Raw genomic sequence first — 14,789 nt, 5'->3', positions numbered from 1 at the left:
TCCTAAACATGTCCTAAACAACTGAAGCGGATGGTGACCGGCTTTCAAACATATACAAAAAAAGATATATATTATCATTATTGTTGTTGTTATTAGTTAGTTATATTAGTAGTAGGTTGACAGGAAAGGTGGGGAGAGAGAGCGGATGAAATGGTAAAATGGTAAATGTCCTGCATTTATATAGCGCTTTTATCCAAAGTGCTTCACAATCAGTAGGTACATTCACCCATTCATACACCGATGGCGGCAGGTTACCACACAGGGTGCTGGCACACACATCGGGAGCAATTTGGGGTTCAGTATCTTGCCCAAGGACACTTCGACATGCAGACTAGAGGAGGCGGGAATCGAACCACGACCTCTTTTATCCAAAGTGATTAATGGACGACCCGCCCTACCTCCTGAGCTACAGCCGCTGACATGCCGATGACATGCGGCAAAGGACCTCGGGTCGGATTCGGACCCGGGTCGGCCACGCAAAGGTCTGAGTCTCAGCCTAAAGCCGTTTTCACACATGCGCTTTTTACTGTTAAATGACGGGAAAGCGGTCTAATGCCTTGGAGTGTGAAAGTTGTTTTCCGGTATAAGCGCGACCCCGTCATCGCGGACTTTTCACCAGTTTCGAGCCAGTCAGAAGAGCGGTATGCCGCGATAAGGGACACAAGTGTGAAACGGGTCCAGTCATTTGCCGGTCCTTCTCTCATGGGCGAGGTGTACACACGTTGCTTAACGTTCACTTCCAGCGTGCATCATCTAATCATTCGCGCACATCAAAGCAAACTACTTCCACATTTCGCTTCGTGCATTTGCTTTCTCTACATACATACAAGCGTTGGGCGGCTTGCAAGCCTCTGCCATTCTCGCTGTGTCTGTCCTGTGTCGGGCTGCTGCGAAGTGCGGAGGACTGAAGGACTGGCCTCTCTCGAGCAGAGAGGGGAGGGGGGAAATCGGCTGTGTTTATTATGCTGGCTTGACGTTGCCTGGATATACTACTCTGGTGTGAAGGGAAATTCCGGGAAATGGCCGATATTGATTTACAGGTAATTTTCCTGTAAGCATGTGTGAAAACGGCTTTAGTGATGTGTGCTGTACCAGCTGAGCCACCGGGACATTACTTTTGAAAGCTGGTCACCATTCATCATTTCAGTTGTGGAGAATGTTGCAACTCCGTTTCACTGTTTTGTGGACTAAAAAACGTCACCCAACGCGACGGGTGAACTGTTCCTTTAAATGCTCTGCCATGTTTTGATGAAGCTTTGATTCTGATTAAGAATGGATGTTTGACCCTTGGATAGGTGATAAGTTTAGCGGTATCTTAAGCCACTTCTAAACATCAAGTCTGGACCATGTCCGGCTACTAGCCAGAGCAGGATATTTTCCCGGTATTTTCACCTTTCTAGACATGAGGGGTCTTTGTTTACAAACAGCTGGAAATGGTCTGTTTTTTTCTGCCAAGTGGAGTGGGGGCGGGGGAGAGCCTGAAGAACAGAATTGGGCACTAAACCCAAAACGCGCGCACAGGTCTCCATACACTGCATCCACAACATGAGATCTCTGTCAAACACTTTTCTCCACTACTCCATAACGCACAGGTCTCACTGTGAAGTTCCCGATGCATTCCGACGCATTCAGGCGATAACGTGGGGGTGGAAATGTGGCAAAAGAGTGAGCGCTTGCCTTTGTTACATCGGCCAAAAGCCGCCAGTCAAAATAGTGGTCGCACCGTCGCACTAACGTTAACCTGTGGATGATTTTACAAGTGGCATTCAAGTGATATCCGACTAGTTTTCAATTTATTTCTCCCCACAAACGTGGGGCTATATGTCTCGATATAGGCTGATGCAACACTAGCCCCGTTTGGCACTCTTCTCCGCGTAGTACGTGATCGACGTTGTCTCGCTATGAAGAACATCACATATTAATTTAACGGTTCTTGATTATAGAGAGGTAGGCCTACGTCAAATGTATTACCAGACGCCACTCTTCAATTCGGCATATATATGATCTACGGATATGTTACTGTAAGTGAATAAAATGTCAATCCTGGATGTGAATTGCCTGAAATCCCGCTGTCTTCCTCCGTTAAAACTGCATGTTTTTGAATGTAGTTTGGTTAAAGATTCGCTAAAGCTGTTCATTTGCAGCACTTGAGGAAACCGTGAGTTTGCTTGTTTAATTCATTGACATAAGCGATTGCGCGAACAATTAATTAATTAATAGGCTACGTGAACGTTAGCAGGCACGTATCACCCAATAGCCCAATGCAGTACTGTAAGTAGTAGGCTATCATCTCCTTGTTGCATTTCCAAACTGGCAGATGGGGGGGGAACGATTCAACTTTTACTTGTTTACACACCTATATTTGGCTCTCTTCCAAATAATCCAGCCACGTAACTACGTCCATTCATGAAATTATTAAATACATTACATTACACAGGGACATTAATGGTTTGTAAAGTGCCATTTAACCACCCGCCCACTCAGACATACATGATCTGGAACATGAGCTGCCGGTGTTAACAGCCGTTTTGCCAACAATACGGATCCTGTACTAGGGGCTCAGATGGTCATGATCCGCACTCGCGGGAGTGCGCATAAGGCGGATAAGAGCTTCTAAACATACAGGCCAACCGGCTAGCAGCTGGTCATAATTCGGATTTCACTGCATGTTTAGAAGGGGCTATACTGTATTCCACATCGACCAGTAACTCTCCTCTTATCTGCACATTATTCTAACGTTAATATTCATCTTTAGTGTCAGTCATTGTGAGTGAAGTGGGGGGAAACAGAGTTGCGTTTAGGATCCTATGATGGCCATAGTATGTCAGTGTGACTGATCCTGTGATGACCATAGTATGTCAGTGTGCCTGATCCTATGATGGCCATAGTATGTCAGTGTGACTGATCCTATGATGACCATAGTATGTCAGTGTGCCTGATCCTATGGTGACCATAGTATGTCAGTGTGCCTGAGCCTATGATGGCCATAGTATGTCAGTGTGCCTGATCCTATGATGGCCATAGTATGTCAGTGTGACTGATCCTATGATGACCATAGTATGTCAGTGTGCCTGATCCTATGATGACCATAGTATGTCAGTGTGCCTGATCCTATGATGGCCATAGTATGTCAGTGTGACTGATCCTATGATGACCATAGTATGTCAGTGTGCCTGATCCTATGATGACCATAGTATGTCAGTGTGCCTGATCCTATAATGACCATAGTATGTCAGTGTGACTGATCCTATAATGACCATAGTATGTCAGTGTGACTGATCCTATGATGACCATAGTATGTCAGTGTGACTGATCCTATGATGGCCATAGTATGTCAGTGTGCCTGATCCTGTGATGACCATAGTATGTCAGTGTGCCTGATCCTGTGATGACCATAGTATGTCAGTGTGCCTGATCCTGTGATGACCATAGTATGTCAGTGTGCCTGATCCTGTGATGACCATAGTATGTCAGTGTGCCTGATCCTATGATGACCATAGTATGTCAGTGTGACTGATCCTATGATGGCCATAGTATTTCAGTGTGCCTGATCCTATGATGGCCATAGTATGTCAGTGTGCCTGATCCTGTGCTGACCATAGTATGTCAGTGTGCCTGATCCTATGATGACCATAGTATGTCAGAGAGACTGATGTGCTGCCCAGACTTTGATCCAGACTTTGTGTGTGAAATGAAACCTAGTGCTTTCTGTCAGCGGTGGATCTGAGGCTGGAGAGGAACTGAGGGTGCGTTTGTCTGGACCTTGCCTGGGGGGGGATGGGGGGTGCGTTTGTCTGGACCTTGCCTGTGGGAAGGGGGGGGGGGTGCATTTGTCTGGACCTTGCCTGTGGGAAGGGGGGGGGGATGCGTTTGTCTGGACCTTGCCTGGGGGGGATGGGGGGGGCGTTTGTCTGGACCTTGCCTGTGGGAAGGGGGGGGGGGGGGTGCGTTTGTCTGGACCTTGCCTGCGGGGGGGTGGGGGGGGGGGGGTGCGTTTGTCTGGACCTTGCCTGTGGGAAGGGGGGGGGGGGGGGTGCGTTTGTCTGGACCTTGCCTGCGGGGGGGTGGGGGGGGGGTGCGTTTGTCTGGACCTTGCCTGCTGTCTGGTTGATGCTGGTCTCTTTTATGATAGAGTTGGATAGAAAGGAAGCAGGGACAGAGCTTTCTCATTGCTCGGCTGTGTGTGGGCTGTCAGGGGGGTCTTGACTCCCCAGCTGTCATACTCAGAAGTTAGATGGACTGACAGCTGTCATACTCAGAGGTTAAATGGACTGACCCAGCTGTCATACTCAGAGGTTAGATGGACTGACAGCTGTCATACTCAGAGGTTAGATGGACTGACCCAGCTGTCATACTCAGATGTTAGATGGACTGACCCAGCTGTCATACTCAGAGGTTAGATGGACTGACCCAGCTGTCATACTCAGAGGTTAGATGGACTGACCCAGCTGTCATACTCAGAGGTTAGATGGACTGACCGCGTGCACTGCATGAAATAAGACACACTCTGAGGAGTGGCTGGACACCTTTTAATAACCTGCTATCCGACACCACTCTACTCCTGTGTGTGTTTGCTCTGGAGTAGAGTTACTACCAGTAGGGGGAGCCGTAGATTCTCTGCGCGCGTGGTTTTTGTTGGGTCGTGTTGACCTGTTTTACAGTGTATACTTAGATGATTAATACCACAGAGGAGTTGGTGTAGTCTGCCAGAGAATAGATGCTGAGTGAGGACATCGGAGTCATTCAACTGTTTCCTTACTCTATTATTATTTTGTGACTTCTCGGAAGCACCGTTATAGCATCATCGTGAGTTCCATCCTGATTATCTATACACTGGCTCAGTATCATTTCAAAACCAATACAAGTACCGCTTAAAGTGATACCAATACCATTACAGTAGAGCAGGGGTTCCCAACCTTTTTTGTGCCAAGGACCGGTAGATAGATGGGGGAAAAAGTCACGGACCGGTTGTCAAATTTAATAATGAAAAAAAAAAAAAAAAAAAAAAACATAGGCTATAATATTATAGGCTGTGTGGTAGTTGAAACATAGTTTCAAGTTGACGTTTATTTATGTTTGTAGTTTGTAAAAAAAAAATTGTAATGTAATGTATGTTGTTTGTTTGTTTGTTTTTGGACCGGGCTCGCAGCCCGGTACCAAATGCGTTGCGGACCAGTACCGGTCCGCGGGAACCACTGCAGTAGAGTACTGCATTCAATACTTCCCCCCCCCTATTTCATCCCCTACCCATCATGTGCGTTTGAACGTTTTGGTGGTGAAAAAGGATTGAGGGCAGGTATCGTTTGACTGGAGAAGATTCAATACTACTCGGTATCGGATACCCGGCCCTAACCGCCACATTCCATGTTACATACACATAGGAGCGGAGTACGCAGCGACGTAGAGCCACCACTAAAAGAGATACTGACACACTCACACAAACACACACTGATACGTTGGGAAAACAGCGATTGTTAGCTATATTTACCGTTTTATGTTCACTTCAGTCACTGATTTATCAATTACCAAGTGTAATTGAGAGCTTTGGCAACATTGTTGCTTTTGAACATTCATGCCAACAGCCTCCGGCTTATTCAACTGAACTGAATAGCTCAAGCTCATAATATGTTGCCTTTTTTCTTTTTGAATTTGTTCATCCTGGGTCGATTTTCAGCTGCTGAGTCATAATTCAGCTGCACACATGTTCACCATGACACTGCCCAGTACAATGACAGTGTTTTACTGCCCAGTACAACTACAGTGTTTTACTGCCCAGTACAACTACAGTGTTTTACTGCCCAGTACAATGACAGTGTTTTACTGCCCAGTACAACTACAGTGTTTTACTGCCCAGTACAATGACAGTGTTTTACTGCCCAGTACAATGACAGTGTTTTACTGCCCAGTACAACTACAGTGTTTTACTGCCCAGTACAATGACAGTGTTTTACTGCCCAGTACAACTACAGTGTTTTACTGCTCAGTACAATGACAGTGTTTTACTGCCCAGTACAATGACAGTGTTTTACTGCCCAGTACAACTGCAGTGTTTTACTGCCCAGTACAACGACAGTGTTTTACTGCCCAGTAGGGGTGGGGGAAAAAATCGATTCACCTAAGTATCGCGATTTTTAATGTCACGATTTTTTTAATCAATCTTTTATTCCAGAATCGATAATCGCAAAAAAAAAAAAAAAAAAAAAATTTGGGTGCTTGCAGTCAGGCCACTCACTGAACAGCAGGCCAGGCACCGCCTACTGGTTTACTAGTGGTTTTATTACTTTATTAGTTAGTCTGAAGTAATAATTACACTTCAGGGTTAAAGTGGGTGCATCTCATTGTAAAATTGGACTTCAAACGGCCCAAATCTCGCTTCAAACGGCCCAAATTGGGCTTCAAACGGCCCAAATTTCACGCGCGTCGGCCCATATCGGCCTGGCCTGCTTGGTATCTAATGCCCGGCCTGAATTATGATCCCAGTCCGCCCCTGTTTTTAACTATATCGCCCAGCCCTACTCATGATATATAATATACAGTCTCTAGTGTATGATTCAACTTTTCCCATGTTCTAATCTAGTGTAAAAAAGCAAACAAACTGAAAAAAGAAAAGAAAAAAATAAACAAAAATCGCAATAAATCGTAATATCGAATCACAATAATCGTAGAATCGCAATACTTAAGAATCGCAATATAAATCGAATCGGCACCCAAGAATCGTGATAGTATCGAATCGGGAGATAAGTGAATCGCCACAGCCCTACTGCCCAGTACAACGACAGTATTTTACTGCCCAGTACAATGACAGTGTTTTACTGCCCGGTACAACAACAGTGTTTTACTGCCCAGTACAACTACAGTGTTTTACTGCCCAGTACAACTACAGTGTTTTACTGCCCAGTACAATGACAGTGTTTTACTGCCCAGTACAACTACAGTGTTTTACTGCCCAGTACAACAACAGTGTTTTACTGCCCAGTACAACGACAGTGTTTTACTGCCCAGTACAACTACAGTGTTTTACTGCCCAGTACAATGACAGTGTTTTACTGCCCAGTACAACTACAGTGTTTTACTGCCCAGTACAATGACAGTGTTTTACTGCCCAGTACAACTACAGTGTTTTACTGCCCAGTACAATGACAGTGTTTTACTGCCCAGTACAACTCCAGTGTTTTACTGCCCGGTACAATGACAGTGTTTTACTGCCCAGTACAACTACAGTGTTTTACTGCCCAGTACAATGACAGTGTTTTACTGCCCAGTACAACTCCAGTGTTTTACTGCCCAGTACAATGACAGTGTTTTACTGCCCAGTACAACTACAGTGTTTTACTGCCCAGTACAACTACAGTGTTTTACTGCCCAGTACAACTCCAGTGTTTTACTGCCCAGCCAACATCTCTCCTTGGGAAAATCATCCAAACCGGTCAAAATGTTCCGTTCTCTGTATGAAGAAATGAAGAACAGATATGTGACCTCATTGTTGTTTCATTGTGTTTGGCTATAAGAGCGGCTGCTTTTTTTTTGTACTCTTATTTTCTCCTCAATAGACCCTTTTCACGGGGGCCATTTTGTGTCAAAAAGGCAGGGTAAACACAGGCGGAAGCAAAACACTAATGAGGGTTTCAAACTTCCATGTTTGGAATTTGGAAACCCTCCGTGTTTTGCTTGTTCATGTCAATACTCCACTTCTGTTATAGCATTTCAGTCTGGAATATGGAATATCTTTCAATAATCTATGATTTAGCTGCTAAGTTGTCAAATACCGCCATCTGCTCGCTACCCAGGCACTTATGCTATCCGGTGTGCACAACATTGTCAGACTAAACTCCGGCTGACATCCCAAAAACCTACAATCCGCTACAGAAAAATGTATATTGTTTGTTTATGAACTGGCCCTTGGCCTTCTATCATTTCACGAAAGTGGCCCCCAGGCAAAGCAAGTTGAGTATCCCTGGTCTATTGTATACTCGGCCAATTCCCCCCTGCTGTCCCAGGTCGTTGCCCCACCACCTCTGCCGACCTGAGGGAGAGTTGTAGACTAGCACATGCTTCCTCCGGTACATGTGCAGTCGCCAGGCCGCTTCTTTTCACCTGACAGCGAGGAGTTTCACTCGCAGTGGATGTAGCACATGGGAGGATCACATCATTCTCCCCAGCCAGTCCCCCCTCCCGAGGAGGCGCTAGTCGTGCAACGACCAGGACACACACCCATATTCCTTCCCACCCGCGCAGACACACGGGGGCAATTGTGTCTGTATGGAGGCCCGACCAAGCCGAAGGGCAACACGGGGGCTCGAACCTGGGACCCTCGTGTTTTGGTAGGCAGGGAATCTAATGCCGCACTACGACGCCCTCAAAATAGTTCTCGAGAAGAGACAGACATCCCTCCTCTGTGGTTTGCCTGCGGGTCTTTCTGGCACTTAATCATAGATTGTAATTTCACATTCCTATTTCATAATTTGATATGATGAACTCAACGCTCCTGTATGAAACTGTTTATTTCCCTCCTTCCACTTTCTCAGGGGAAGAAGTTTGAGATCCTCCCTGACGGCCTCCCCTCGGCTCGTAAGCTCATCTACTACACGGGCTGTCCCCTGCGCTCTCGCCACCTCCTCCAGCTCCTCAGTAACAGCCACCGCCTCTACATGAACCTGCAGCCTGTTCTCAAACAGGTCCGCCGATTGGAGGAGAATGAAGGTATTTCTTCTTCTTCTTCTTCTTCTTCTTCTGCTTCTGCTTCTGCTTCTGCTTCTTCTTCTTCTGTGTTTTATTCTTCTGTGGTGTTTTATGGCAGTTGGCATCCTTTATGGATTTAAACGAAGGTATTTCCTACTGTGTTTCCCATGTTCTTTTCCTCTGGGTTCTTTTCCTTTTGTTTACCCAGGGAATGTATGCTGAACACATGGGCTCCGTTACAGTAATGCCCTGCTTCACACACACGCATCTAAAAGCTGCCCGGTGTACTTTGATACAACTTAAAACATGTTTACTTTGATACAACTTAAAACATGTTTACTTTGATACAACTTAAAACATGTTTACTTTGATACAACTTAAAGGAGCTACGAGCAAGATTTTCGATTGTTATTAAACAGTCTAAATTTAATATCGATACATCACATGTTACCTGTAATAGTAGACGATACCAACGCAGAGTAGTCTCGCTTGAACCCCGAGTGAATCGGCCAGTGTTAGTCTGTCTGTGGCCAGGGCAGATCAGGAAGTGAAATGAAACGGTTTGCAGCAGCCACTTCGGCCATAACCACAAAATAACTTCCAAAAAACCTGTTAGAATATAACGAGAGATGTTCGCGAGAGTAGCAAGCCCCTGCATGGCGTTCTCCTTGTTTATGGTCTGTTGCTAGGCAGAGCGAAACGGCAGAAGGCAGGCAGCTGCGTTTCACTTCCGGGTTTCACTTCCGGGTTTATCCGGTCCGCCGGTAGGCAGATAGAGAGAGAGAGCCCCCTGGTGACGCTCTATAATCATCAAGAGAGCAATCTCTGATTCACACGGCTTTGGTCTCAGCTACTATTATAGGTAAGATGTGTTGCATCAATATTGTAATTATACTGTTTAATAACAATCGAAAATCTTGCTCGTAGCTGCTTTAAAACATGTTGACTTTGATACAACTTAAAACATGTTTACTTTGATACAACTTAAAACATGTTTACTTTGATACAACTTAAAACATGTTTGGAGTGATTTCTTTGAACTCTGGAGCGCTCAGTCCTTTAGGTCAGTAATTGGGCAAGTAAGATTCGGACAGAGAATGCCTGAGAATTTCGGTTCTCACTCGTCTTCCAAGAAGAAACTGTGGTTTAGCGGAGAAACAGGAGGAAAAGTGTACAGACGTTTAGTCACTAGCACTTTGCGTCGAGCACTGTAACAGGTAGTAACAGGTAGTAACAGCACTGTAACAGGTAGTAACAGGTAGTAACAGCACTGTAACAGGTAGTAACAGGTAGTAACAGCACTGTAACAGGTAGCCAGTCAACAAGCTGAGAACAGGAAAGTACCAAAGACTGTATGTAACTGGGATAATCCAAATCACCTCAAAATGTTGACGTTACCACATTTTGCATGTGGAAGGTATTAGAAGTTGGACCATAATATGCAGGGTGTTGAATTCACGACAATATTGATTTGAATCCCTCCCTCTGAACCCTTGCAGAGAAGAAGCAGTACAGGGAGTCGTACATCAGCGATGCTCTGGAGCTGGACATGGACCATCTGGACAAGCGTTCCCGGGCCAGCGGCAGCAGCGCCGGGAGCATGTCTCATCACAAACGCCTGTCCCGCCACTCCACCACCAGCCACGGCAGCTCGCACACCTCGGGCATCGAGACGGACAGCTTCCGGGCGCCGGGCCAGGCGCCGCACCGGCCGCTCCGCACCTGCAGCTCCTCCACCACCAGCCACGGCAGCTCGCACACCTCCGGGATCGAGAGCAGCGGCAAGGAGCGCATACTGGACGACGACGGTAAGACTCTTACCGTAAGAGGGGAAGCGACTTGATGCTACATGCACGTTTAGTGCTAGTTGAAATTCATCATGCTATAGTTTAGGGGTGCACAGATCGATCGGCACGCAATCTGTATCGGCCGATTTTGACCTCAAATATGCGATCGGCTGATTGCCGATATTTCTTTATATTAAAAAAAAAAAAGCCCTATCACCAATCAGGCTTTCCAACGATATAAAATACAATACCAATTGATATTATTAAAGGGGAGAAATAATCGACCGAAATAACGTTTCCAAACTTTTTTTGAGGAGTTCATATATCGGTGATCGGTAATCGGTGATCGGTCGATGATCGGTTGGGCAGATATTTCCGATAGGCGATTGGCGATCGGTGATCGGTGGCAAAAAACGTGATCGGTGCACCCCTACTATAGTTCAAATATATGCATGAGTCCATCCTCAAGGCATTTAGACGGTAGCCAAAGATTTAAAATTTGTGAATAAAAAGCTTTTTTCTCACAGTCTCATTTAGTAGTCTTTAACCCCAATCTTTGATTTCCTTGACGGTAATAATTTGCATAATTATATAAACTTGTAAACACGTGTGGTAGGACTCCTTTCCCAGGAGAAATCGGAATAGGATAGGAACCTGTGGATTACCACTTTAGTTTCAGTATCGTAGGGATTTCGTAGTCGTGTGTTTGAATCATTTGAAACACAGACTTTTGTCTACGTTCCTGTAGAGATTGAGATGCTGGTGGATGACCCCAAAGACTACGAGGAGCTTCACGAGATGGCTCTGGAGCTCAACCAGGATCTGTGTATCCACATCACTGAGGACATGCTGACCATGTCTCCTGACCAGACCAACGGATACTCGGGTACACTGCTACTGCTCCATCTAAACTTATGATTTACACTTCAGCTATTTAGCTGACACAGACATAGTAGAGTGACGTGCAAAGAGAGCAGCAGTAAGACAAGCTTGACTTCCTAGCTTGCCAGGCAGCCAACAGTAACGACCGCAAGGGTCACGGCTACAGCGCCCAGACAGAAGATGTAACGACATGTCACCGGGAAGAGCTTTCACTGTGGAATCTGTCCAATTCAAAATCGAGATCAATTCAATTCAAAGTGAAATAAGTCCCTCCTAGGTAGTTCACATCATCACTGTTGTATAATGTTGAAGTTGATCAAGAGTTGCCACGTAGCTGAACGTGCTTCTGTCCTCCGTGTCCCTCAGGACTTATAGTGAAAGAGGTCAGCTCCTCCACCTCCAGCTCGTCTGAGACTGTGGTCAAGATGAGAGGCCAGAGCATCGAGTCTCTTCCACAGGTCAGTTCACACGTAATGTCATGTGTAACACATAACCATGTAACACGTAATGTCATGTGTAACACATAACCATGTCACACGTAATGTCATGTGTAACACATAACCATGTCACACGTCATGTCATGTGTAACACGTAACCATGTAACACATCATGTCATGTAACACGTAACCATGTAACACATCATGTCATGTAACACGTAACCATGTAACACGTCATGTCATGTAACACGTAACCATGTAACACATCATGTCATGTAACACGTAACCATGTAACACGTCATGTCATGTGTAACACGTAACCATGTAACACATCATGTCATGTAACACGTAACCATGTAACACGTCATGTCATGTAACACGTAACCATGTAACACGTCATGTCATGTAACACATAACCATGTAACACATCATGTCATGTAACACGTAACCATGTAACACATCATGTCATGTAACACGTAACCATGTAACACATCATGTCATGTAACACGTAACCATGTAACACATCATGTCATGTAACACGTAACCATGTAACACATCATGTCATGTAACACGTAACCATGTAACACATCATGTCATGTAACACGTAACCATGTCACACGTAATGTCATGTGTAACACGTAACCATGTAACACATCATGTCATGTAACACGTAACCATGTAACACGTCATGTCATGTAACACGTAACCATGTAACACATCATGTCATGTAACACGTAACCATGTAACACATCATGTCATGTAACACGTAACCATGTAACACATCATGTCATGTAACACGTAACCATGTAACACATCATGTCATGTAACACGTAACCATGTAACACATCATGTCATGTAACACGTAACCATGTAACACATCATGTCATGTAACACGTAACCATGTAACGTGTCCCCAGGGAGGCTCCAAGCAGTTTTCAGGGGAGGCTCAGTGAATGGAAGTGAAAAAATATTACACAAGTACTTATTAGTTCTCAAAAGGAGATCACATAGAATAGCCTAAATGTGTGTGATTTGCTTAAAGAGATAGTTTGGGGGGGATTTTGACAGTTTCTCCCACTTTCCCAGAGTCAGAAATGAATAACTGCCACCAGACAGACATTTATTTATGTATGTGGTGTAGTCTGAAGTACAGTATCAACGTGTCAAACAACATCAGGCTATCTTGGCTCAACCGTTGAGTGTCTATGGGATCAAATAACATAATCATATTCCAAGCATTGTCTGGACAGATGCAGCATTGTCTGCACAGTCTCAGACTTTGAGAACCCCTGTTCCAGACTCCATTGTAAAAGAGACTGCTCCACTGACAGTAGCCTGAATAAACCAATAATTCATAATGCAGCTGCAGCCACAGCTTGCATCTTTGTGCATCTGTTGTCAATGGTCTTTTCCCCGTTTAAATGAAGGTATGATGATGATGATGATGATGATGATGATGAAGATGAAGATGATGATGAAGAATGGCGTGTGAAATACAGCACCGTCTTTGACAGCGTTTTTCTAGTTTGGACAACTGGACAGGGTGTTGTTCCCTCTCCAGTCTCACGTTTACTTGACTGGAAGGTCTGGAAACGTGCTACACTATTGCTATCACTCTCTCCACCTACACCAGGGGTGGGCAACTGGCGGCCCCCGACCTCACCCAGTGTGGCCCGTTTTTTTTTTTTTTTTTTTTACAAGGTGGACGTTTTTGGTTAGGTTAGACCACCAAAATCATTTATTTTTTTATTTTTTATTTGTTTGAGCTAACGCTATTGTAACAAACTATATCCAGGATGCACATTGCACATGCAACATTACTAATCTGATTAATATCACATATTTGGGTGATGTACCCCATCAAATTGCTGTAGCGGGCTGTTTTAAAGCGAGAGCAAAGTTTCTGGTGTCATCTGAATGGAAGAATGACTAAATTTGAATATGAAAAATATAAATGTTGGTATATATATAATATATATAAACTTGGATGACCAGTCCTTTTCATCAAATTAGTAGCTATAATTGGGAGTGCTGGTGTTACAGTAGGCTACTGGTGGAAGTGCACGGTCACAATCTGGCCCTCTGGCAGCGAGGACATTTCTTGTGTGGCTCCTCTCTATCATCAAAGCTGCCCATCCCTGGTCTACACCTACAGAGAAGCTCGTTTGTCTGGCAGTTGCCCAAAGTGATTGTGTGAAACCTAGGAAATCACTAACAGCAGTAGAAGTAGACCTGGGAACGTTGAATGGAAAGCGGGAAAACACCGAATAACGCTTAAAAAAGCTTACATCAAAAACACATCATGGCAAAATAACATAGGAATGTGTTGAAAGGGTCCCCAAAATGATTACATCTCATGGTGGAAACAGTAGCTGAAGATGAATGTTCCTTTCAGCCATCATTTTGAAGCCCTCTGCTCTTTTTCGTGACGTTTGATCGTGTTGCTTTCCGCCCCGCAGACGTCCGCCTGCAGGAAAGCTCGGTCGTCGACGGACCGGCACAGCCAGTCGCTGGACGACGTGCGGCTCTACCACAAGGGCTGCCTGCAGTGGGCGGAGCTCTGCCAAGACACCGCCCACAGCTACACGTTCGGCTGCGCCCAGGAGCTCAGCGACGGCGGCGGAGGCGGCGGCTACCAGGGCCTGGCCGAGCAGTGCAGCGCCATGCGCGGAGAACAGCACCCCTTCCCCATCAAGAGAGCCAACAAGTACTTCTCCCTGGACCTGACCAGCGACGAGGTCCCGGAGTTTGTGGTGTGAGGTTCGGGGTGGGGGGGGAACGGTGGCGAGCTCGGTTGGGGGGGGGGGTGCCCTCCCCGCCAGCAGGGGGTGATCTTCCCGCTCCTCCCCGCCAGCATCTCCGGGTGCCCGGGAGGGAGGGAGAGAGAGAGAGAGGAGCGAGCGCCGGAGAGGACGATTCATGGTGGTTTTACATACTTTGGCAGTGAACAGCACCGATGAGTAAACTGGGCCTTCGGTTCTGTTTTAACCCGGCCCGCCCTTCG

At 45.7% G+C, this 14,789-nt stretch overlaps 1 protein-coding gene across 1 annotated transcript in view; it reads left to right on the top strand.

Moving 5' to 3' along the window:
• Window positions 1-14,544, top strand: part of frmd6 (FERM domain containing 6) — a gene marked incomplete at its 3' end in the record, with an annotated part of 47,160 nt that extends 32,616 nt beyond the window's left edge. Inside the window, exons 9-13 of the mRNA XM_083633673.1 lie at window positions 8,526-8,700; window positions 10,179-10,487; window positions 11,215-11,352; window positions 11,715-11,806; window positions 14,245-14,544. Coding sequence (XP_083489799.1) covers window positions 8,526-8,700; window positions 10,179-10,487; window positions 11,215-11,352; window positions 11,715-11,806; window positions 14,245-14,544 — 1,014 coding nt within the window. The remainder of the gene's footprint in view (window positions 1-8,525; window positions 8,701-10,178; window positions 10,488-11,214; window positions 11,353-11,714; window positions 11,807-14,244) is intronic.
• Between the last annotated feature and the right edge of the window lie 245 nt (window positions 14,545-14,789).

This window comes from Poromitra crassiceps (assembly GCF_964638095.1).
Source record: "Poromitra crassiceps genome assembly, chromosome: 3".
In the NCBI taxonomy this organism is placed as follows: Eukaryota; Metazoa; Chordata; class Actinopteri; order Beryciformes; family Melamphaidae; genus Poromitra; species Poromitra crassiceps.
This window is presented reverse-complemented; position numbering and strand designations above follow the sequence as displayed.